We start from the raw sequence: 26,991 nt of genomic DNA on the forward strand, positions 1-26,991 counted from the left end.
ATAGGATCACAGAATCACGGAGTTGGAAGAGACCACACGGGCCATTATAACATACACAATCAAAGCACTCCTGACAGATGGCCATCTAGCCTCTGCTGAAAAACCTCCCTTAATCTACTTCCCTTGATCTCAACACTATTCTCATATTGATGTAACTTAAGGCCCTTCTATAAAACCATATAACCCAGAACATCAAAGCAGATAATTCCACAATATCTGATTTGAATTGGAATATGTGGTAGTGTGGACTCAGATAACCCAGTTCAAACTAGATTTTGCTTTGAACAGAAGGGCCCTTAGAATTGCATTGGCTATTTAAATTGCTACATCACACTGCTAAGCCTTGAGCCCCATCTATAGTGTATATAATGTAATTTGAAACAACATTATATGGTCAGTATAGACAGAGGTGGCCCTAGGTAATTTTCAATGGAAAGCAAACAGTATTTTGCCCCCCCCCCCCCCCCCAACCAATCACTGATATATATGTTCTGTTCGTCGTGGAAGTTCTGTGTGCCATATTTGGTTCAATTCCATCATTGGTGGAGTTCAGAATGCTCTTTGATTGTAGATGAACTATACATCCCAGTAACAACATCAACTATACTGGGCAACATCAACTATACTGCAAATGCTTACTTTGCGTAATGGGTTGAGCCGCCCCTGAGTATAGACCAGGCATGAGCAAACTTCAGCCCTCCAGGTGTTTTGGACTTCAACTCCCACAATTCCCAACAGCCAGTAGGCTGTCATTACAGCTGAAGTTTGCCCATGCCTGGAGTAGACTCATATAATGCAATGTAACTATACTGAACAGCATTATAAGACTCTATCCTCAGTTTCAAACTGCATTATATGGCAGTTAGATTCAGGTTTGTAATCTACTAAGTAATGTGCTACTCTCTTTCTCTAGATTAGGAAAACCTGAACAATCTATGTCATAAAGAGAGATTATTCATTCATGATAGATTCTGACATTTGAGTGAATGTGGAAGACATGGCCAAACCAGTTATTTGAACACAGAGAGAGGAAAACTGCCTTTACAAACGGCTTATTTGGCCACAAAGGCGCCTCCATCTAACTGCCTATCTCACCATCTGCTTCATTCCTCTTCACATACAGATATCTCTCAAAAGAATTACAAGGTCAAATACTTACTGGCCAGCTTTATGGAGAATGGGTGCTGGACAGAGCATGAAATCAGATTCCACCTGCATGGGTTTTTCCTCTGGAAAAAAAAGGTATTATATTATATCAATGCACTCTACTCTTTTCCTAGATGAGAAGCTGATCTTCCAAATTTATGGCATGTACAAGAGGTAGGCACCCCACAAGTATCTGGGGTCCACATCTATCTCATTTCTCTCCCACACACATACACACATACACACACACACACACCACAGAACCTCAAAGAGCACATTGCTGGAAATGGCTAAGATCCTGCCTATCTTCGCAACCACATCCCCCCTATGAACTAGTGAGGGCTCTAAGATCTGCCAGGGAGGCCCTCCTCTAGGTCACAAGCACAATTGGTGGGGATGAGGGAGAGGGCCTTCTTTGTGGTGGCCCCCAGGCTTTGGAATGCCCTCCCCAAGGAGATTAGGCAGACCCCCACACTGTCCTTTCATAGGGACTTGAAGACGTGACCATTCAAACAAGCTTTCAAGAACACCTAGTCCCTAGTTGTTCTGTGCAACAGTCACACGGCCTTGCATTTTATTCCATGCCCTCTATCCATTGTTACAGCTCTGCACTAACCCATTCCTTTGTCCTATTGTTTACAATCTGGCCATGTTTACAACAGCTTATCACCATTGGTGGATGAGCACAGTTTTATTGAGTCTTAGTTGATGTTTTATATCTGCCTGTTCTCACTTATTGTATTTTGCACTGTTTATTTTATATATATGTTTTTAGGCACCTTGTGCCATGTGTAAGCCGCCCCAAGTACGTTTGGGGAGATGGTGGCAGGATACAAGAATAAATTTGTTGTTGTTGTTGTTGTTGTTGTTGTTGTTGTTGTTAGAAGCACAATAAGATAAGTTCACAGCAGACACTCTGCTGCTGGCTGTTGCATTGGATCACACGTTGGACACTTCCAGTGTCTAGGACTGTGTGATGTATTGGCAAATAATACATGCAAATCCCAGTAAGGTGGCCTTCTGCAGCTGGAAGATGGTAATTCTGTCAGCGCCAATTGTGTTTAAGTGCTGGCCAAGGTCTTTAGACACTGCACCCAGTGTGCAGATCACCACTAGGACCACCTTTACAGGCTTGTGCCAAAGTCTTTGCAGTTCAATCTTTAAATCCTCATATCGTGTCAGCTTTTCCAGTTGTTTCTCTTCAACCCTGCTGTCACCTGGGATTGCAACATCGACATCCATGCTTTGTTTTTTTTAACACAATTGTGAGTTCAGGAGTATTGTGCTCCAAAACTCTCTCTGTCTGAATTTGGAAGTCCCAGAGTAGTTTGACATGTTCATTTTCTGTAACTTTTTCTGGCTTGTGACCCCAACAGTTCTTTGTCGAAGGCAGATGGTATTTGTGGCATAAGTTCCAATGAATCATCTGAGCAACAGTGTTATGCCTCTGCTTGTAGTCTGTCTATTATTATTATTATTATTATTATTATTATTATTATTATATGTGAAAAATGGTTTTGTGCAGGAACCATTTCTCAGGGACCTGAAGTCCAACAGTCAGGAGGAATGCTTCAGTAACATTCATACATTTTCACCCCTTTCCATTATCTAGCAGAAACAAAACAAATAATATATATGCTGGGGGAAAAATACAAAATGTTTGCTAGAGAAGAAGTAGAAAAGGGAGAGATCAACTGAAGAAATCTAAGGCTAGTAGGTAAAAATTTAGCAAGTATTTAAAATGCAGTTGGGCTCAGCTGATCTCTCCCTATTGGCCATGCTGGGGGTTTCCCTTGGTCCTATAGCTTCCATGTAAAATTAAGTACCTTCCCCCTTAAAATAAAGAATAACCTATCAGATTAAATAGTTGAGCAGCTGCACTTGCTGATCGAAAGGTTGGCAGTTCGAAATCAGAGAGCAGGGTGTGCTCCTTCTGTTAGGCCCAGCTTCTGCCAAACTTGCAGTTCGAAAACATGCAAGTATGAGTAGATCAATAGGTTCAACTTCTGCAGGAAGGTAATAGTGCTCCATGCAGACATACTGGCCACATGACCTTGAAGATGTCTATGGACAACACTAGCTCGTTGGCTTAGAAATTGTCATCTCCACCCCACAGGGAAATGTCAGGGAAAACCTTTACCTTTAGTTATCAGCCTCTTTTCCCTAAAATGACAATATCTATCAGTCTCAGTGGGGAGAACACAAGTGACTTAAATATAGTCTACTCTGTCATATAAAATCCTGATTATCGACTTTGAAGTGGATTATATGGCAGTGTCGATAGCATAAAGTTCTAGCTGCCTTCTTGTTTTATTGACCCCTTGCAGCTCAGGTCTATTTTCCTATTGGGTTATAGTATGGAAACTATTGACATTAGTAGCTCTTCACTTCCATGTCAGTTGGTTGATGAATTCACTGCATATTTTGTTGGTTCTTTACACTGCTTTGAAGGAGTTATCCCAGGTGCTGAACCCAGTCTTTGAACAGCGTGAAGGATGCTGCCCAAACTGGTGAATGTATTTGGGGGATTAAATTTGGTACCATAAATTTCCCCTTTTAGGTTTTGTGTGTGTGTCAGGAGCAACTTGAGAAACTGCAAGTCATTTCTGGTGTGAGAGAATTGGCCGTCTGCAAGGAGAATTGGCCGTCTGCCCAGGGGATGCCTGGATTTTTGATGTTTTACCATCCTTATAGGAGGCTTCTCTCATGTCCCTACATGGGGAGCTGGGGCTGACAGAGGGAGCTCAACCCACTCTAGGGGGTCAAAACCCAGGTCACCGCCTCATTGAAATGGAAGCCATCAGCCTCCACTGCCTGTTGGACCCACAAGAGGTGAAATGTATGCAGCACATTTTGCATTAAATAATTAGTTCCAGATCGACTACTGGCAAGAACAGAGCGGGTTTGCATATGCACATATGCTTTTGTCTTAAATGCCCTCATTTTAGAGAGTAGTGAGGGAGGGAAGGTTGGTCTTCTGCTATTGCCTTTGGCACGTTTCCTTTCTACCATTTGGCAATATTTTTTCCCTCATTATATGAAGGGAGAAAATAGATCCCAGCCAAGATTTTATAATGATTTAATGAGGAGAAAATAACACCCACACATAATATCTATATCCACAGAAGAATATGTAGAACTTGAACTCTCAGACCAGTTGCTCACTTAACACATTCTGCCTTTCTTCTTCAACATAATACAATTTAGTATGTTGCACAGTATTTCTTCCCAGTTTAGTGGCTCTACATATGTTCTGGATTAGGCTTCCTATCATCCCTAGGTACACTGGAAAGCTGGATAGTATAGCCCAGCATAACTGGAGGATAACAGATTGCAAATGGCTGTTGCGAAGCAAGATTTTCCATAGTAGGGTACTCAGTTCAAAAAGTAACTTCCCCATGGCTTTTCTTCCAACCTGTCCCTGCTCATAATGTCCCCATGCTGGCTAGGGGATCTGGGAGTTCTAGTTCAATGGGAACATATGCTAGTAGTGGGCAGTGTTTACAATATTTTCAGAGTGCAGAATTATTTGTTTTCCCTTTGCAACTCCATCACTTTTCTACCTCTTGAATGCATACACATAGAAAAAGAACAAGAGAATTCAATTAGCAGAGAGGCAGATGAGAGAAACAGATTCTCCCTGTTTGGAAGGAATAAGAGCTGCATTGCATTAACATTTGGGCAGAAGGGGCATCATCCTCACACTTATATAGAGGTCCAATTATACTTGAAGGATTTTGCATTTGGGTAGACATGCCTCAAATTGCACTGTCAGTCCAAGGCCCCTTCTACACTGCCATATAATCCAGATTTATTTTCTTTTTTGGTCGTGTCAGGAGTGACTTGAGAAACTGCAAGTCGCTTCTGGTGTGAGAGAATTGGCTGTCTGCAAGGACGTTGCCCAGGGGATGCCCGGATGATTTGATGTTTTTATCATCCTTGTGGGAGGCTTCTCTCATGTCCCCGCATGAGAAGCTGGAGCTAACAGAGGGAGCTCATCCGCCTCTTCCCGGATTCAAACCTGCGACCTGTCGGTCTTCAGTCCTGTTTAACCCACTGCACCACCGGGAGCTCCATAATAATCCAGATTATTAAAGCAAATAATCCGGGTTTTATATGGCAGTGTAGAAGGGGTCTAAATGCTTTCATATGTTTAGTAAGTTTTTATTAAGTCAACATTAGTCTGATATTGAGATTGTAAGGTCCCTGGGACAAGAGTAGAATGTGTTTCTCATTTTAGTCTGTAGTACACTACATGCACTGATAATGCACAATACATACTAAAAACATGAATACTGATAAATAATAACAGCATTGTTATTGCTTAAGACACCAGAAGCACAGCAATATGTAGAAAGGGGTGCAAAGGCAAGAGATTCTGACTTAACAATTTAATTGTGTAACACTCCTTTATGTTTTTTGCAGATACTTACTCATTACTGTTCCATTTACAACATAGGAGCAGACGACACTCTCCTTTGACCTTCCCAAAGTAAAACCACTTCCTCTTAAAACAACCTGAAATTCCTCTGAAAGTAAATGAACAAACACATAAGTATGTAGCCCCAAAAACAAAATAAATTATACCAATTAAGTTTCATCTCTGGCTTGGAGTCTGATTATTGTTGTTGTTAAGTGCCTTTACAACAAGTCTGGTTTATGGAAACCCTATTCCAGGTGTTTTGTGGCAACATTTCTTCAGAGGGGATTTGCTATTGCATTCCTCTACATATGAGAGAGCAATAATTTCCTAAGGTTTCCCACTGGGTTTCTATGGCTGAGCGAAATCTGGAGGATTTTTTCAACATATTCCAAGGCTTGCTCTCCAAATGTGCCACAATCTTCCCCACCAAATAAAGACATAGGTGGTTTGATGTATAACAGTGGTTCTCAACCTGTGGGTCCCCGGGTGTTGTAATTCAGCCAGCTGATGATAAGGATGAGGGGTTTGGGGGTGCAAGGTCTTCACGACCTGATGGTTCTGGAGGTACTCAGACTGATGGGATGTTGGAACAGGATGGTGATTCCTCTGTTGGGAAAACGGTGGGGAATTTGAAATTATATGTTGATTCTCTGTGTGAAAATGAAACTGCTTTAGAAGCTGACAGGCAGAGAAGGCAGGAGGGCATTGAGCTCACCCGATGAAGAGGGGTTCGACAGAGAATCCAGGCTGCTCCTGCGGGGGAAGAATTCCAGGTGCAAGCCGAGCCATGGGAAAGGGAGGCAGGGACAGGCTTCTCATGGCCAACAGAATGCCTTCATGCATTGCTGTGGATGTGGCTCTTAATGAGACATGCCGCATTATCACGGGGTGTCTGCGCTCTACACCACTGGAGAAATAACACTGCTTAGCCGGTATTGCACCACCTGACATCCGCCGGGAAGTAGCAGCCAATAGTGAAAGGACCAAGGCAGAGACATCTCCAGCTCATCCCGTTTGGGTATCAGCCAGCACGTCAACAACTTAAATCAAGACATAGTTTTCTTAGATCTACAGAGACACTCGCTGGAACACCCCAGCAAGCGAGAGTCCAAAAGTGGCAGGCCCAAACCCAGCACCTCAATTCATGGGTGATACCAGATGAGAGACTCCCCCCTGGGCACTCAGAAGACTGGGCGACTTGGAAGGCGCTGAACAGATTGCGCTCTGGCACCACGAGATGCAGAGCCAATCTTAAGAAATGGGGCTACAGGGTGGAATCCTCGGCATGCAAGTGCGGAGAAGAACAAACCACTGACCACCTGCTGCAATGCACCCTGAGCCCTGCCACATGCACGATGGAGGACCTTCTTGCGGCAACCCCAGAGGCACTCCAAGTGGCCAGATACTGGTCAAAGGACATTTAACCAAATACCAAATTTACAAAATCTGTGTGGTTTTTTTTTCTTTTTCTTTTTAATCTCTGTGTTTGTTTTGCTCTGTTAGAATTGTAATACAATGGTTGCTGATGACACAATAAATAATAAATAAATGCATTGCTGTTCTTAAATAGGGATAGGAAGCTCTTATGTTTCAGATTAAGCAATGTCACAAATGGAGTAAGAAGCTCCTGCCTTGTTCCTGGTGATATCTTAGCTTCTAGCCAAGTTTCCTAGTCAAGTTTTGTTATCAGTCTTGGGGATTTTACTATGGACTCAAGCTCATGTTTTGTTCCTTGTTTCTTGGACTAAACAAGCTCATGTTTAGTTCTTGGTCTGTTGGATTAATCAAGCTCATGTTTTGTTCCATGTACCTTGGATTAATGATCATGCTTTAAGCTTGGCATTGGAGATTTATCTCTGGCTTTTTGAGACTTTTTCTCTCTTTACATATTTGGATTTTTACCCTTTTACTATGTGTGTTTTGCCAATAATCTGTTTATTACTACGTTTGGCTTCCTGGTGAGTGCTTGAGCAAGGCGAACTCTAGCTGAGGTGCAACACCAGGTGCTTTGGCCTATAACTCCCAGAAATCCCGGCTAGTTTACCAGCTGTTAGGATTTCTGGTAGTTGAAGGCCAAGACATCTGGTGACCCACAGGTTGAGAACCACTGATGTATGAGTTCAGCTTCACATTTATTTTTCTCTCTTTCTGAATATACATACTCGAGAAAACTATTATAGACAAAGAGACAGGCTTCCTCCTCTACTCCTAGTTATACAGTGTTTGAATTGCTTTTAACAGTTGTTACATATTTATTAAATATGGTTTTAATTGCCTTGTTTTAATAATTGTATGCTTAATTCTATTTTGTAGGTTTTTAATTGTATTGTTTTTAGGGTTTTGAAATGCTTTGGATCTTGATCAAGAAAGAAAAGCGGGATATTGTTGTTATTGTTGTGGTGGTGGTGGTAGTGGTGGTGGTGATGGTGATGGTGATGGTGATGATGATGCCACTATGGGTACCATCAGTTGTAAGATGTGCCATAATTTCAGTATAGCCACCACCAACAAAAAAAACACACAGGATACACTTGTGACTCTAAAGCATACTCCATTTTTAGAGATGTTTATATAGGGGAAAAAGTGTATTTTAGAATTGAAAAAAAATGCAGTAAGTGATAAATCCCTGCATCAACATAGACCTGTGAAGTCACCCTCTCTTTCTAAGCTAACTTCACATGACTTTTTTGCAGGTAGAAGAACAGGATGTTGGTGAAACAAACTATAACCATTTTACAACCCAGCTGCTCCTGAACTTCTTGGAGGGAAACCACAGCAGTTTAAATGTGTAATGCAGAGTCTGGCAAAGGAAGGAAGCACCTTTAATTCACATCTTCCTACTCAACATATGGAACTGGAAGCTACTAGGAAGTAACAGCAGGATCGTCAATATTTGCACACTGTTTTCCAGCCCCAGCTAACTCACCTCCTACACAAACGCTCGAGGGCTCCAGATATAAAATCTCTGTGCACGACTGTTTCAATATCTGTTTGAAGAAATTGAAATAATCTGTTTTATTTTAATTTTTGTTGCAATGTTGACACACAAAACTGAAGCGGTTTTGATGAGCCACCCTATCAAGCAGCCATAGAAAGCAACAGCTGATCTGGGCAGAGGTTATAATGGATAAAATGGCCCTGTCTAGATCATTGTCACTTACTACAGATTTGCAAGTATGGAGGTTTCTGTAGATTTGAAATGTTGGGTTACCTTAGATTACCTTTTATGGTTTGTTTTCCATGATTTGTGTGACTCAGAATGAGGGCCCTTCCACACAGCCCTACATCCCAGAATATCAAGGCAGACAATCCCACAACATTTCCTAGTTACAACAGACCTCACAACCTCTGAGGATGCCTGCCATGGATGCAGGTGAAACGTCAGGAGAGAATGCTTCTAGAACATGGCCATATAGCCCGAAAAACCTACAACAACCCAGTGATTCCAGCCATGGAAGCCTTTGACAATAGATCAATCCCACAATATCTGCTTTGAACAGGGTCATCTGAGTCCACACTGCCATATAACCCAGTTCAAAGAAGATAATGTGGTTTTTTATTCGGCTGTGTGGAAGGAGCCTGACTGTGCCAGTCTTTAGACCTCTAAAATCAGCACAAATACAAAGTTTGGTAGAAATATGGGAGTTTTCATAGATTTTATTTCATGGGCTTCAGTGAGTTTGGGAGCAGCTTCAGAAAAATAAGTTAAATTACATCATTCGAAGGGGAGGTGTGAGTTTTCTACATTGGTATTTTATTTATGGATTTTTTTAAAAAAATTACAAACATTAAGATGCTCAAGGTAGGATGAAAAAATAAATACAGGCATTCTTTATCCAGATATAAGAAATCTGAAATGCTCCAAATGAAAGTCTGGCTAAATGAGTGTCTGAGACAGCAAAACCTTTGCTTTCTAATGTTTACAAACTTTGTTTCATACACAAAATATTGTACAACATTACTTTTAGGTTATGCCCGGCATGGGCAAACTTTGGCCCTCCAGGTGTTTTGGACTTCAACTCCCTACCGGCTGTTAGGAATTGTAAGAGTTGAAGTCCAAAACACCTGGAGGGCCAAAGTTTGCCCATGCCTGAGCTATGCAAATAAGAGGTATATGAAACATAATAAGTCCCCATCTTTAAAATATCTCATATGCAAATCCATGCATTCCAAAATCTGGGGGGGGGGGGGGGATCTGAAATCTCAAATACTTCTAGTCCTGAAGTATTTCAGATAAAAGATACTCAACCTGCATCATGAGGGGTTTTTTAAAACCAAAATTAAATACAATATCCAAAAACTTAAAAGCAGAACAGCAACAGAAGAAGCAGACACAAATATAGCAAATGTAACATCAAAATGAAAGAAACTAATAATCAATGCTAAAGATTTATTGTGATAAGTTGACTTTTAGTAACTGCCTATACATTGGTTTTTGTTTTGTTTTTTTAAAGAAGGGACCAGGTGAATTTCCTGAAGTAGAAAGTTAGTCTGATTGAACAGTTTGTGGCAAGAGCTTGATAATGAAGGGGAAACTGCTCTTTAAAATATACTGATTCCATGACATTTAGGTAATAGGTAAGGTAATAGCCACATTTAATTAAAAAAACTGACATGCAGAAAGTCCTGAAATGTGGAAATATGGTCCAGGCTTTAGCAGGCTGACAGTTTAAAGCCCGAGTCAGAGTAAGCTCTTAACCCAGCTTTTGCCTACCTAGCAGTTTTGAAAACAGCAATGTGAGTAGATAAATAGATACCACTCAAGCAGGAAAGTATTTAAGGCACCCATAAGGAAATGCCAGAGATTCAACCAAGGTGGAAATTTATGGACAAAGCTGTTCAGCAGGAAAAGTGGAGCAACATCACCCCCAGTGGTCGGAAGTGAGAATAGCCTCCAATATGCCAAAGAAGGGAAAGCCTATATTGGTATTAATGTTTGCTGTATATGTGTTCTGTGATCCACTCTGAGTCCCCTTCAGGTGAGAGGGGAAAGTATATAAATACTGTAAATAAATAAATAAATAAATCCTCCAAATTACAAAAAAAAAAATCTTTGTTCATGTATTCAGTGATGAATTAAGTCAAGAATTACACCCCTAATAACCATGAAGAATTAATGAATGGTAGGCGAATGAAGAGAAATGAATATTGTAAATCTATTCTGCTGCAGATATTCTGATTTTTCACAAGCTGACTGCCAATCTGGAAAACTTTAAAAGAGGACTGGATAAAAAATCTGGAAAACTTTAAAAGAGGACTGCATTTGAGGTGGGGATGGGTTCATAAATGGCTTCTATTTAGGGTGGCCAAATGTCACCTTCAGTATCAGGAGTTGGGAACTGAGCAGTGGAAGACAAGGCAGTGCAATTGAACTTGGGTTTTCCTTTTGGCCAACTGACTGGCCCTTCTATGAACAGAATGCTGGACTAGACAAGCCTTTGGACTGATCCAGCACAGCTGTTCTTATGACCTTCTGCTTGTACAAGTCTCCATTTGTATATGCAGATGGAGAAGCAAGATTATTCAGAGAGAAACAGGACTGATTGCCAAAGACTAAGGTCACCAGGAGGAGGAAGAAGTCTTTGACTGAATACCCCCTTTACTTTCTCATAAATGATTTCAGCAATTCACTCTAAAAGCATAGTAAGAAATCAGAAAATGAAGAGACTTCATCATCCAGCACTCTGGCACACAACAAATGGCTTCAAGAAACTGGTTCCAGGGTTTCAAGGAAAAGAGCCAGAAAGTATTCCTTTAAAGTGGTTCGCCCTAGCTAGCACACAGTGCTGCATAAGCATCAAACAATTATCCTTGCTGATGAAAATTGTATCTTATTCACAGAGAAAAGCAAGAATAAGACATTCAATCCCAGTAGAGAAAGCAGGCCCTTTAATTTTTATGTGCATTACTTCACTCTGCTTGCCCACAGTTCCTGTTGCAACAGCAGAAAGCCTGATGCAAATCACAATTACGAAATCCCTTTGCCTCATTGTATTTCAGATGCTTTATAAATATACACAGCACAACCAAAATGCACATGTGCAGAAGAGAGTATGGTTTGTTGAGGTTTGCAGGGATTAATAATAATAATAATAATAATAATAATAATAAACTAGCAGTCCCCTGCCACATGTTGCTGTGGCCCAGTCTGGTGATATGGAAAATAAAGTAATGAGAAAGCGCTGGTTTCTAATCTATGTAATTTCTTTATGCTTGTGGGTAAATAGTATTTCTTGTTGTTTCTTTGTCAGTGTTGATGTAGAGATAGTCTGGTTTGCCTACCCTTATTTATTTATTTATTTACTTACTTACTTACTTACTTACTTACTTTACTTCTATACCGCTGTTCTCAGCCCGGAGGCGACTCACAGCGGTTCACAGCACACAGGAAACAGCAAAATTCAATGCACCAATATAAAACAGTTAACAACCTAATCTAATACAGAGTTAGTACACACACCTTAGTACCCTTGAACATGCAACATATAATTGTCCTTCTTTAGGGGTCCCTTTCAAATCTATATTATATCTGTCATATACATGTGTATATGTGTGTGTGTGTGTGAATCATATATATCTGTCTATATCTATGGCTGGATGGCTCTTTGTCAGGAGGGTGTTGATTACATTTTCTTGCCCTGGTGATGGGAGTTGGACTGGATGACCTTAAGCCAGCATTTCTCAACCTGAAGGGGTGTCAAAAGGGTCACTAAAGACCATCAGAAAACATTGTATTTTCTGTTGGTCATGTGAGTTGTGTGTGGGAAGCTTGGCCCAATTCTGTCGTTGGTGGGGTTCAGAATGTTCTTTGATTGTAGGTGAACTCTAAATCTCAGCAACTACAACTCCCAAATGTCAAGGTCTATTTCCCCCAAACTCAATCTGTGTTCATATTTGGGTATATGGAGTATTTGTGCAACGTTTGGTCCAGGTCCTTCATTGTTTGAGTCCACATTACTCTCTGGGTGTAGGTGTACTACAACTCCAAAACTCACAGTCAATGTCCACCAAACCCTTCTACTGTGGTCATGGAAGTCCTGATTGGTTCAATTCTATTGTTGGTGGAGTTCAGAATGCTCATTGATTGTAGATGAACTATAAATCCCAGCTACTACAACTCCCAAATGACAAAATCAATTTTTGGAGTGATGGTCACTCCTTGGGTTAGTAGGTGTCTTGTGGCCAAATTTGGCGGCAATTCATCCAGTGGATTTTGAGTTATTATGTCACTCAAAACAAACAGAGCATTTTAATATATATAAAATAAATAAAAATATATATACTTTCTCATTTCCTCTCCTCAGTGAGATGTGTTTTAAGAGCTGTTCAACAGCAGGAGCCAAAGCAACAATCATGCACAAAGCTATGCCTCCAAAAGCATTTTTCAAATTCCATGTTTATTTCTGATCCAATATTCTTAATTGAAGGACTAAAGGGGGGGGGCACAGTACTCACAGGACTGTTTCCAGATAACATGATGTCTACATGTTTTTCCTGAACTCAGTTATCTGTGAAGCAACCTCTTTCCTATATATTACATTACATTACTTTTTAAATGTGACTTTATTACACCTCGTTAGGCAAGAAGTGACTAGTTTGGATGCAAACTGTGTTCCTTCTGCTCCTGAATGCCACACATTGCTCAAATGTACATGTTTAAGTAAAGACTAGTTCCATCCAGATAAGGTCTTTGGAAGCATCATGCTAAAAGTCAGCCTTGACTTTGAAATCCCATCCTTGACATATACCAGATAGCAACTGAAGCACATCATGTTTGTCCATTGCACAGGGAAAAATGTTAAAATGGATACCATATAAGGCCAACAACAGGAAAATAAAGCTCTCTGAGAACATTATCATAAATCTATGCAGTACTGTAAACTTCCTTGATAAAAGGAAGGTGTAGAGAGGGTAAAGGAACTTATGTAATCTCTTCTTATTTCCTGTGGTTTGCAAGAGATGCAGGGCTTCCTTTGTCTTTGCAAGGGGGAAGGGAGCTACTTCACAAAAAATTCCAGATTGTCAACCATATGGCATAAAAACATTTCTTAAAAAGATATTCCCAAATCTTTGCAATCCAAAACCAGCATAGTGGCATTTTGCAGACCCCCCCCCCCCCCATTTTTCTCAAAAGTGTTAGAAAATAACTCCCATAAACTCCAGCCAGCAATTACTTAAAGAAGGCCAGCGTGATGGAAAGAATCATGGATAAGGTCCTTTGAAGATGCAGATAGAAATCCCTACTTAAGCTCAGTCTAACTTCAAAGTAGTAGGTAAAGGTAAAGGTTTTCCCCTGACATTAAATCCAGTTATATCCGGCTCTGGGGATATAACTCATCTCCATTTCTAAGCCAAAGAGCCGGCGTTGTCCATAGACACCTCCAAGATCATGTGGCCAGCATGACTGCATGGAGCGCCGCTATCTTTCTGCCAGAGCGGTACCTAGTGATCTGAGGAGCCCCCGGTGGCGCAGTAGGTTAAACCCCTGTGTCAGCAGGACTGAAGACCGACAGGTTGCAGGTTCAAATATGGGGAGAGGCGGATGAGCTCCCTCTATCAGCTCCAGCTCCTCATGCGGGGACATGAGATAAAAACATCAAATCATCTGGGCATCCCCTGGGCAACGTCCTTGCAGACGGCCGATTCACACCAGAAGCGACTTGTGGTTTCTCAAGTCACTCCTGACACGACCAAAACCTACTGATCTACTCACATTTGCATGTTTTCGAACTGCTAGGTTTGCAAAAGCTGAGGTTGACAGCGGAAGCTCACCCCGCTCCCTGAATTCAAACATGTGACCTTTCAATCAGCAAGTTCAGCAGCTCAGTGCTTTAACCCACTACGCCACCGAGGGCTCCAACTTCAAAGTAGACCCACTGAATCAATGGGATTCACACTGAGTGTTAACTTGCTACTCCAGTGAGTCTATTCCAGTTAACACAAGCAATTAGATTTAGGTTTCTGAGTTCATACAATTTTCTTTATTCCCCCTAAGACATGTTTTTATTCCAGCTTTGTGATGGACACATCACAGGCTATACACTGAAGAACATTATGATTTCTTCTTTGGAAACACAGCAAATGTCTCATGCTTATCATTATGTAAAGCATGTGGAATAAGGCCGAGAAGCCACGATGTCAGGCAAAATGCGTGTTCATGTCTTTTCCCTTGCATTCCCTCAAACATCTCCTTGTTTGTCATTTTAAGTGCAAATTTTGCCATCCACCCATCCTTTTCCTCTGCCGTGTTTACTTTATCAGTAATGATATGTTAAGAATCCTAATCAACCAGAGAGGATCTCTACAGACTTCCCTATCTCTTCTTTGTTGCTGCTGTGTACCTTCAAGTTATTTCAGCCTGCTGGTTATTCTAAGACAAACCTAGTATAGGGTTTTCTTGGAAAGATTTCTTCAGAAGATGTTTGCTGTTGCCTTTCTCTGAGGCTGAGTGTGATTTGCCAAAGATCACCCAGTGGGTTTTTCTGGCTGAGGAGGAATTCAAACCCGCATCTCATGGAGTCCTGATCCAACACTATTGGAACACTCCACTTGATCATTTGTCTTTTTAGCAGCCCACAGTAGGATACAGGTAAAGTCAGAGGTTTCCTCTTAATATTAAGTCTACTTGAGTCCAACTCTAGGGGGTGGTGCTCATTTCCATTTCTAAGCCTTAGAGCCAATATTGTCCCTAGACACCTCCTAGATCAGTGATTCTTAATCTGTGGTCCCCATATGTTTTGGCCTACAACAGCCTTTTTACTAGCTGTTAGATTTTCTGGGAGTGGAAGGCCAAAACATCCGGGGATCCACAAGTGGTTCTAGACCATGTGGCAGCCATGACTGCATGGAGCTGATTCACCTTGCTCAAGACACCACCACACGCCAAAGCTGTAGGTTTTGTAGTTTATTGAGAAAAAGCAAAATCAAAACAGAGAAATAAAGTTGCAAAAGTTCAATAGGGAAAACAGAGTCTTAAATGCAAAGGCAAAGTTCCCAAGATCCAAAGACAAATAACATGAAGCATAGTCCGTTAGCATTGGTTAAACAAGAGTCCATGGCAGCAAGACAAGGTCTCCAAAAATCAGGATCGAAACCAAAGTCCCAAAGAGCCAAAAGCTTTTTCCAAAAGCCAAGGTATTTCCACAGAAGTTAACAGGGTAGAAGCAACATTGCACTGACAAAGAATGCCCTTCGACCAGATCATTAAATATGTTTTCCCAACATGAAAGCTTTACATTGACCTCTAGCTTTACGTTTGTTGGCAAGGCGTGTGTTTCTGCGAACTCTTAATTGCAAACGGTCCTGTCTAATCAAATCTCCACTCTCTTCAAGGCCGGATAGCTCATTATCCTGGCCCTGCTGGGCCTGGTAACTCTGGGAACCAAGAGGCCCTGAGCTCTCAGAAGGAGCCTCCACCTGCAGCTGTGAAGTTTCACTATCTTTATCTAAAGCCACATTTCTTTCTCTGGGGAACAGAAATGCTGTCTCTTCTTCAGAATCAACACTATCTGCCTCAATAACCAGAACATGTTCAGAAATCTGTAACCCATCATCCTCCTCGTCCTGAGGAAACTCAGGCTCAGAAAGCTTAGGCTCAGACTGGTCCACAACAGGAGTGCTGTTACCTTCCTGCTGAGCCGGTACCTCTTTATGTACTCACACTTGCATGTTTTCGAATTGCTAGGTTGGCAAAAGATGGGGCTAACAGTGGGAGCTCACTCCATCCCATGGATTCGAACTGCCAACCTTCCTGCCAGCAAGTTCAGCAGCTCAGTGGTTTAACCAGCTGCACCACCACAACCCCGATAGGTACAGAAGGGTACAGAACACTAATCCCTGAAATCAGTTGAGTACTTTGGTTAACTCCTTTAAATTCATACTAAAAGCACACCAACTGACATCAGAACCATTATCTTTCACTGCTCAAAAGAGAGCAACATTCAGTGCACTATGGTAAGTCACAATACATTACATTCAATATAAGGATGCTGCTTTAGACTCAAATTGGGCAGGGGGACATTTAGAGTAATAGACAAGAAGCTTTCTTAAACTGACTGCTGCTTTAGCACACAGCAGAAGTCAAGCTCAGGCTCCCTGATGCATGTACCTGTATTTTATGTATGACTGTGAATTCGTTTACTTCATTCTCTCTTTCTATTTGGTACTGCACACCTGAGCCATCCTTTTATACAAAAAGGCTTTGTGGAAAATCAACTTTTTATAGCTCTAAATATTGTCTTGTCTCTAGGATCTCCAAAACTAGCTAAAATATTCCATCTGGAGTATACCAGAGATCGAACAGAAGGCTTCTGACAGGCAAGGCATGTGCTTTTAACCCTGTGGCAACAGGAAAATAAGATTGCCTGTCCCCTTTCCCTATGTTCCCTGTTTGGTTTGGTCTCTTGTATCCTATGGCTACCTAGTAATCATGAACCAATTTCGCCCAGTAAGAAACCTGAAGTAGTGTCAACAGTAGAAACGTGAAGTCAAACATCTCCAATGAATGCTCATCCAACTACTAATCCCAATCTTGTTTGGCTTCTGAAATCAGGTAATGTGTAAGATAATGCAGCGATACTATGGGATGTGTGGCCCTTCAGATACTGTTAATATGTATTTCCTATTATCCCTCATTACTAAGGTAAAGGTTTTCCCCTGACATTAAGTCCAGTCGTATCTGACCCTGGGAGTTGGTACTCATCTCCATTTCTAACCTGAAGAGCCAGCATTGTCCATAGATACCTCCAAGGTCATGTGGCCAGCATGACTGTATAAGCGCCATTACCTTCCCGCCGGAATGGTACCTATTGATCTACTCACATTTGCATGTTTTCAAACTGCTAGGTTGGCAGAAGCTGGGGCTAACAGCAGGAGCTCAGGCCACTCCCTGGATTCGAACCTGTGACCTTTCGGTCAGCAAGTTTAGCAACTCAGTGCTTTAAGCCACTGTGCCACTGGGGGCTCCTATCCCTCATTAAGTTGGCTAAAATGAGTTGGACACCAAGCCAACCAACACATTCCACATCCTTTAAGAATAAGTCTCTGTATCTCTTCAAATAACAAAACAGGTTGCTATAAGATTCACAGCAAGAATGAGCACAAAGTCTTCTAACAACTCCCGAACTGATCTTATTCGAGCCAAAGAAAATTCTGTTGTGCTTTGGGGTTAATATACCAAAAAGACGTTTTCTATCTAGTAGTTCTTATAAAAAATGAGCTTTGTGGAAAATCTGGCAATGCTCCTATTTGAACACATTCCCAGCTCATAACCAAGGGTGAAAGGGCCAGAAATAAGAGAATGTATCCAGAATGGGTGACTTTTTGATCAACACACATGATATACATTGACAATTAGCAAAATATGCTAAGCATCAATTCATTTCACAGCATCATTTGATTTCGCTTAGCCCTAGCATGCAGTTCAAAAGATTTTGGCAGCCACTACTACCATAAATCATAACTCTCCTGGCATCTGTTCCTCCCACGAAACAGCAGAGCGGGTTCAGGATTCTGGGCAGTCCTTCAGAACAGCTGGAACGCTTTTTCCTAACCAACTACAAGTATCCGTTTTCATTTGAAAACCAAAGATGCAATGTTGCAATTGCTTGAGCATTAATAAGATATGCATTATTGCGACATATTGTTAGATCTTTAATCCAAGCCAGAAGAGAAATATTCAGAACATCACATCCTTAAAAAGTACATAATTTCGTCTCAATACTTCTCCTGTCCAGTTTTTTCCCTCCATCATCACATTTTTGTTCCATTTGCCCAATGAAGAGTTCTCAAGACCTCAAAAGATTGCTCCATTTTTGTAACACATGAGCAGTCCTACTAAAGGAGTTACTGAACTCCAAGTAAGACACCACGAGGTGGAGGGTTCATAGAGCAGAGATAACCTTCTAATATACAGTATACCATTCTTATTCGTTTTCATCAGGATGGGAGAAAATGCAGTACCCCAACCTCCAGAAGTCTCCAAAGACCTTTTTTTTCCATGTCAGGAGTGACTTGAGAAACTGTAAGTCGCTTCTGATGTGAGAGAATTGGCTGTCTGCAAGGACGTTGCCCAGGGGACACCTGGATGTTTTGATGTTTTACCATCCTTGTGGGAGGCTTCTCCCATGTCCCTGCATGGGGAGCTGGAGCTGACAGAAGAAACTCATCTGTGCTCTCCCCGGGTTCAAACTTCTGACCTGTAAATCTCCAGTCCTGCCGGCACAAGGGGTTAACCCAGTGATTCCCAAAGTGGGTGTTACCGCCCCTAGGTGGGCGCTGCAGTGATCCAGGGGGCGGTAATGGCCACAGGTGCATTTGGGGGGTGATGAATAACTGTAGCGCTGGTCCACTCTATGGTTACACCCCGAATAGACTACTGCAACGCTCTCTATGTGGGGCTGCCTTTGAAAACTTCTCGGAAGCTCCAATTAGTCCAGCGGTCAACGGCCAGGTTGTTAATTGGATCTGCGTACAGGGAGCGTACCATTCCTCTGTTGTGCCAGCTCCACTGGCTGCCAATTAGCTTCCAGGCACAATTCAAAGTGCTGGTTTTGACCTTTAAAGTCCTGAATGGTTCTGGCCCAGATTGCCTGTCTGAACGTATCTCCTGCCATGAACCTTCACAAAGCTTAAGATCATCAGGAGAGGCCCTGCTCTCGATCCCACTACTCTCACAAACACGATTGGTGGGAACGAGAGACAGGGCCTTCTCAGCAGTGCCCCCCCCCCCCATCTGTGGAACTCTCTCCCTAAGGACATCAGGCTGGCCACCTCCCTCCTGTCCTTTAGAAGACTACTGATTAGAGGCCTGTGGCAATAGGAAAAGGAAATTTGGATTTTGCAACATGGATTCTCCTGGCTCGGCTTGGTTTTATTGGCACGTTAATCTATTAATTTATTGTTAAATTTTTACTGATGATGTACAATGTTTTAAAATGATTTTATTGTGAATTGTAATTTTTATGGTATTTATGCTGTTAGAATCCTCTGATGCTCATGTGAGGCCGCGCTGAGTCCCCCTTGTGGGTAGAAGGGTGGAATATAATAATAATAATAAACCTTGTGGGTTCGTATATGGAAATGCGGTCACGCAGGTAGGTGGGTCCCAAACCGTTTAGGGCTTTGTAGGTAACACCTGCACCTTGAATTGAGCCTGGAAAATGAACGGCAGCCAATGGAGCTCCTTGAACAGGAGGGTTGATATAAATATGTGAAATAAATAAATAAGGGGGTGGTGAAAGCATAAAAGAAAGAAGAGAAGATTTACAAAAATTGATTTCCAGGGGGTAGGCCAAATAAGTTTAGTAATCACTGGTTTAACCCATTGCAAACACCGGGGGCTCTCTTATAGTATTTTTATATAGCTAGGGGTTGTGCAGTCTAGGGGATTCTGGAAGCAGCAATCCAAAAAGCTGCAACCAAATGCTTAAATAGAGCAATAGGAAGATAATAGGATGAGCCCCTGGTAGTGCAATGGATTAAACCCTTGTGCCAGCAGTACTGCTGACCAAAAGATCAGTGGTTTGAAACTGGGGAGCAGGTTGAGCTCCTGTCTGTCAGCTCCAGCTTCTCAAGCAAGGACATGAGATAAGTCGGCTGGAATCTATATATCCTGTTACATAGCTGCTGTTACGAGGTTTGTGATCAACTGCCATTTTGTAACGCCATCCATCGCGTTACTGCCTCCATTTCCGGAACTATCCATCTCATCAGCAGTTCCTGCGGCCATCTTAGTGATCCGTTCATCCCATTGCAAGGCCCTCAGCTATTGGAACAGTAGGAACTGTAGGAATCCCACTAGACTTAAACCTATCCTATCCGTCCCTGACTGATAGTTGGGGGGGGGGGGGAGGGGGTGAGGGGATTAACTGGATTTAACACCTACCAATAAGACTGAGGACTGAGGACTATATGATCAATTTGTACAATCATTGCGCTGTTAATTTGTTACCTGAGCCAACGCTGCTAATTTTGCCAACTATTGCACTTTATATCGGGCCAACGCGACTAAGTCTTCCAACTACCAGCACTTTATTTGTACCATTGCTGCTAATTCTTCCAACTGTTAGCACCTTATTTTGGGCCAATCGCTGCTAAATTATACAACTGTCAGCACTTTAACCAACAAATTGCACTTTAACCCTATGTAATCTAATGATATTAAGTTGCCACCATAGCACTTTAGTCTCTTACAACGCGCTACTGTGTGCACTTTAACAACTCTCAACTTAAACAACTAGCACTTTAAGACCTAGTATTATAAGACCTGCTGCTACGTGAATTCTAGTGACCTAAATTAACCCTGTATCAACTCCGTTCACCAATGTCAACATTCTTCCCTTGGTGTCTGCTTATTGTGTTATTGGTAGAATGGGAAGACAATAAAGGGTGGAACGGGTGGGAGGATCCTGGAAATAGCATAACTGGGGTAAGAAAGAATCAGATCGAGACTGGGTGGCAAAAACAAATAATCTGGAACACATTATGGGTTGAAATTACGAAATCCAAGTGCAATATGGTAGTAGAGGGGTGTTCCATTGGCCGGGGGGCCCCCATAGAACTCATAACGGGGAGGGGGAGATACGGGAAAGGGAGACCACCAATTCGGCCTAGAAATAGTAAAAACTTAACAACCCAAATTCGGCCTAGGGAGAGAAGGAGAAAAAATTTAACCACTTGTAATCGGTCTCCTGACTTGGTAAGTGGGTGTACCCAGGATGGCAGTCCCTCTGGGTTGAAGATGGTGCTGCTGAACGCCAGATCTGTCAATGGCAAAACATCTTTCATCCAGGATCTAATCCTGGAGGAACGGGCAGATCTGGCATGCATTATGGAGACCTGGCTGGATGAAGCTGGAGGAGTTAATTTGACCCAGCTTTGTCCGCCAGGATTCTCCGTACAGCACCAGTCGAGACCTGGAGGGCGGGGAGGCGGAGTAGCGGTGGTCTACAAAAATTCTATCCCCCTGACCAGAGGCCCCATCCCACAGTCAACCAATTTTGAGTGTGTCCACTTGAGGGTGGGTGACCGGGACAGAATAGGGATTCTGTTAGTGTACCGCCCACCTCGCTGCACTACGGTCTCCCTACCTGAGCTAGCGGGGGTGGTCTCGAGCCTGACATTGGAGTCTCAACGGCTCCTTGTGCTGGGGGACTTCAATGTACATGCCGAGACTACCCTAGGAGGAGCGGCTCAGGACTTCATGTCATCCATGGCAACCATGGGGCTGTCCCAACGAGTATCTGGCCCCACCCACTGTGCGGGACACACATTGGATTTGGTTTTCTGTCAGGGATGGGACCAAGGTGGCGGTGTCGAGGAGTTATCCACCTCTCCGTTGCCATGGACCGACCACTATCTGGTCAGATTTAGACTCACCACACCTCCCAACCTCTGCAGAGGTGGGGGACCCATTAAGATGGTCCGCCCCAGGAGGCTTATGGATCCGGATGGATTCCTGGCGGCTCTTGGGGATTTTCCTGCCACCTCGGTTGGTGATCCTGTTGAAGCCCTGGTATCTCTCTGGAACGGGGAGATGACGAGGGCCATAAACACGATTGCTCCGGAACGTCCCCTCTCAAGTAGCCGAGCTAAACCAGCACCTTGGTTCAACGAGGAGCTGGCAGCGATGAAGTGAAGGAAGAGGAGACTAGAGCGCGTGTGGCGTTCGGACCCGAGCAAGTTAAATCGAACACGGTTTATTGCCCTACTCAGGGCATACGCCGTGGCAATAAAGGCGGCAAAGAAAGCCTTCTTTGCAGCCAATATTGCGTCCGCAAAGAACCGTCCGGCGGAGCTGTTCCGAGTTGTCAGAGGGTTATTGAACCCCACCATTCCGGATGGGAACCCTGACAACTCGACGGCCCGCTGTGAAGCATTTGCTCGGTTCTTTGCGGACAAAGTCGCTTTGATCCGCTCTGACCTGGATACCATGTTAACGGCAGTCTCTGAGGATGTAACACGAGCATCTGCTTGTCCGATTTTGATGGATTCATTTCAATTGGTGAAACCCGAGGATGTGGACAAGATACTTGGAGGAATGAGAGCTACCACATGCATCCTAGACCCCTGCCCATCCTGGCTTCTAAAGGAGGCCAGAGGGGGATTGGCCGAGTGGGTGGAAGTGGTGGTTAATGCCTCCCTTCGGGAAGGCAAAATTCCAGCCAGCTTAAAACAAGCTGTAATAAAACCGCTGTTGAAAAAACCATCACTGGATCCCACTCAATTCGTCAACTATCGGCCTGTTTCCAATCTCCCCTTCTTGGGCAAAGTCCTGGAACGTGTGGTGGCCTCACAACTCCAGGTATTCTTGGTAGACACGGATTATCTGGATCCGGCACAGTCTGGCTTTAGGCCGGGACATGGTACCGAGACAGCCTTGGTCGCCTTAGTGGATGATCTGCGCAGGGAGCTAGACAGGGGGAGTGTGTCCCTGTTAGTTCTGCTGGACCTCTCAGCGGCCTTCGATACCGTCGACCACGGTATCCTTCTGGGCCGCCTCGCGGGAATGGGCCTTGGTGGCACTGTTCTGCAGTGGCTCAGGTCCTTCCTAGAGGATCGTACCCAGAAGGTGTTGCCGGGGGACAACTGCTCGACCTCACAACCATTGTCTTGTGGGGTCCCGCAGGGTTCTATACTGTCCCCCATGTTGTTTAACATCTACATGAAGCCGTTGGGAGAGATCATCCGGAGTTTCGGGGTGCAGTGTTATCTGTACGCAGATGATGTCCAACTCTGTCACTCCTTCCCACCTGCTACTAAGGAGGCTGTTCAGGTCCTGAACCGGTGCTTGGCTGCTGTGTCGGACTGGATGAGGGCGAACAAATTGAAATTGAATCCAGACAAGACAGAGGCGCTCCTGGTCAGTCGAAAGGCCGAGCGGGGTATAGGGTTACAGCCTGTGTTGGACGGGGTTACACTCCCCCTGAAGACGCAGGTTCGCAGCTTGGGTGTGATCCTGGACTCACCGCTGAGCCTGGAACCTCAGGTCTCGGCGGTGGCCAGGGGAGCATTCGCACAGCTCCGGCTCGTGCGCCAGCTGCACCCGTACCTCGGGAAGTCTGACTTGGCCACGGTAGTCCACGCTCTGGTCACATCCCGTATAGATTACTGCAACGCGCTCTACGTGGGGCTGCCCTTGAAGACTGCCCGGAAGCTTCAGATGGTCCAGCGCTCGGCAGCCAGATTGCTAACAGGAGCTGCTCTCAGGGAGCACACCACTCCTCTGTTGAGCCAGCTCCACTGGCTGCCAATTTGCTACCGGGCACAATTCAAGGTGCTGGCGCTAGCCTACAAAGCCCTAAACGGTTCCGGCCCCACTTACCTCTCCGAACGTATCTCCACCTATGAACCGACACGGACATTAAGATCGTCCGGGGAGGCCCTGCTCTCGGTTCCGCCTGCGTCACAGGCACGGTTGGCGGGGACGAGACACAGGGCCTTCTCGGTGGTGGCCCCTCGGCTATGGAACGCCCTACCCATTGACATCAGACAGACCCCTTCGCTACTGGCATTTCGGAAGAAGCTTAAAACCTGGCTCTTTGAGCAAGCGTTTGGCTAATCAGCGCAATTAAACATAGGATGACGGTAAACTGAACATAGGAACGGCTCAAGGATTATGAGATTGGATTTCATTTGTGATCGAGGCATTATGTATGATTGTTGTGTGTTTGCTTCTGTGTATGATGTGTTTTAACTGTTATTGCTATGTTAATTAATATTGTGTAAACCGCATTGAGTCACCTAATTTAGGTTGAGAAACGCGGTATAGAAATAAAGCAAATAAATAAATAAATAAATAAATAAGTCTCCCATGGGCTGGTAAAACTTCTGGGTGACCCCTAGGCAACGTCTTTGCAGATGTCTAATTCTCTCACACCAGAAGCAATTTGCAGTTTCTTACATCGCTCCCGACATGAAAAAAATAGGATGATGTACAGTGGAATAGCAAGGGTTTCTGACTTGGGAGTTTTTTAAACAGCAACGGGTTTCCCTTCCCCACTCAATGAATCTGTTAGAATAACTGATATGTGGTAATTAAAATATAATTTTGCACTTGTTAATACAGATCAGCCCCAATATATGAGGATTGGGAAGTAAATGGATTCATCTCCCACTCATTTTGCACAGGCTGCATTTGATAGATGACAGACAGACTCCAGTAAAAAAAAAGAAAAAGAAAACAAGAGCATATCTCAAAAACCTGAAATCACTCATATCTGTTGCCCAGACTCATTCTATCCCACATCTATTGCCCAGATCTCATTACCATGGCATTCTACTGAAAGCAAGAGATACATGACATGAGCAACAGCTTGCTGAGTGTACAATCTTTGTGTTATCCAAGGCTTTCATGGCCGGAATCACTGGGCTGCCGTGAATTTTCCAGGCTGTATGGTCATGTTCCAGAAGCATTCTCTCCTGACATTTCACCCACATCAAATAATATGCTCTGTCCAGGTTAGTTCATCTGGTGCTTAACTGTAAAATGCACTGGAAATATGAGAATCCCTGAAGCCCAGCTATTTCTTCCTTACTTGTAGCTTCATTTGCACATGTGGCAATAATTGCCCTGCACAAAATGGTGTCAGTCATGCCAAACAAAACCACATGTACATACAATTACAATAATAGGTTTATCACTATGGACAGTGATTTAAAGACTGGCAAACTCATGAGTCAGAGGGAAAAGGGGCCCATAATATACTCATGCAGATGTTTGGTGTTTTTCCCTTCTTCCAACTTGGTTACTATGAATACAAACATTATGCAAAATTCCACCGGGTACTAATGGGATACACGTTGCTGGCAGGAGAACTGAATAATATGACGAATAATGGCTGAGCACACAGATAATATATTTCTGATTAGAATGATTCAGATAGTATCATTTGTTTGAAATTACAGATTTAGCCTAACATTATCGCAAATGATTGGAGAAGGTCATTGTGACAAGAACAAATGGCCCAGCAAATGCTGTAATTCTGCAAAACTAAGCAGGTCTGATTTGCTTCAGGAAGTGTAACCTGAAATAAAAAGACCTTTCTGGAAACATGCTAAAAACTAGATGTTCTCCATAATTCTGTCTTATTGATCATAGTACCCAGAAGTTACTTGCCATACAGTATGCTATAGAACAGTGGTTCCCAACCTGTGATCCATGGACCACCAGTGGTCCACAAGAATGAAAGTATGGTCCATGGCCTCACCATTACTACACCATTGCCTCAAAACTACATGGCAACAAGAGCGACTGGTCTCACAAAACCCTCTTATAGTGCTGAGGCAACAGGGATATCAGGAGGGGAGAGGTTGACTACCCATGAAATATTACTACTACCACATCAGCTCTACATTATTAAAATGATTTTCTCTGGGCAAGCAGATGGAGATTACTGGGTGGAATATGTTCTGTATAAGAAACTAGAGCTGATGTGGTCTAGCCAATGCAATTTTATGAATTAGCTTCCCAAATAGCCAAATCAAATCTAAAGTTGCCCAACATTTATTTGAAACCCTTTTGGTACTAATGTTGGTGAATGGTCCCAGGTCAAAGTGGTCCCTAGTCAAAATGGTCCCTAGTCAAAATGGTCCTTAGTCAAGAGGTCTCTGGTCAAAATGGTTCCTCATCAAAGTAGCCCCTGGTCAAAGTAGCCCCTGGTCAAAGTGGTCCCTGGTCAAAGTGGTTCCTGGTCAAAGTGGTCCCTGGTCAAAGTGGTCCCTGGTCAAGGTGGTCCCTAGTCGAAATTGTCCTTAGTCAAGCGGTCTCTGGTCAAAATGGTTCCTCATCAAAGTAGCCCCTGGTCAAAATGGTTCCTGGTCAAAGTGATCCCTGGTCAAAGTGTTCCTGGTCAAAGTGGTCCCTGGTCAAAGTGGTTCCTGGTCAAAGTGGTCCCTAGTCAAAGTGGTCCCTGGTCAAAATGGTTCCTCGTCAAAGTGATCCCTGGTCAAAGTGGTCCCTGGTCAAAGTGGTCCCTGGTCAAAGTGGTCCCTAGTCAAAGTGGTTCCTAGTCAAAGTGGTCCCTGGTCAAAATGGTTCCTCGTTAAAGTGGTCCCTGGTCAAAGTGGTTCCTGGTCAAAGTGGTCCCTGGTCAAAATGGTTCCTCGTCAAAGTGGTCCCTGGTCAAAGTGGTTCCTGGTCAAAGTGGTCCCTAGTCAAGGTGACCCCTGGTCAAAATGGTCTCTGGTCAAAGTGGTCCCTAGTCAAAGTGGTTCCTAGTCAAAGTGGTCCCTGGTCAAAATGGTTCCTCGTCAAAGTGGTTCCTGGTCAAAGTGGTCCCTGGTCAAAATGGTTCCTCGTCAAAGTGGTTCCTAGTCAAAGTGGTCCCTGGTCAAAATGGTTCCTCGTCAAAGTGGTCCCTGGTCAAAGTGGTTCCTGGTCAAAGTGGTCCCTGGTCAAAGTGGTCCCTGGTCAAAGTGGTTCC

General features: G+C 43.4%; 1 protein-coding gene across 3 annotated transcripts in view; it reads right to left on the reverse strand.

Moving 5' to 3' along the window:
• The window catches only part of ANTXR2 (ANTXR cell adhesion molecule 2), a 164,533-nt gene that overhangs the window by 93,111 nt on the left and 44,431 nt on the right, over nt 1-26,991 (reverse strand). For all 3 annotated transcript variants that reach the window (XM_060779346.2, XM_060779345.2, XM_060779348.2), the window contains 3 exons: nt 8,496-8,556; nt 5,580-5,675; nt 1,160-1,229 (listed from right to left, as the gene is read on the reverse strand). In XM_060779346.2, coding sequence (XP_060635329.2) covers nt 1,160-1,229; nt 5,580-5,675; nt 8,496-8,556 — 227 coding nt within the window. The remainder of the gene's footprint in view (nt 1-1,159; nt 1,230-5,579; nt 5,676-8,495; nt 8,557-26,991) is intronic.

This window comes from Anolis sagrei, chromosome 5 (genome assembly GCF_037176765.1).
Source record: "Anolis sagrei isolate rAnoSag1 chromosome 5, rAnoSag1.mat, whole genome shotgun sequence".
Lineage (NCBI taxonomy): Eukaryota > Metazoa > Chordata > Lepidosauria > Squamata > Dactyloidae > Anolis > Anolis sagrei.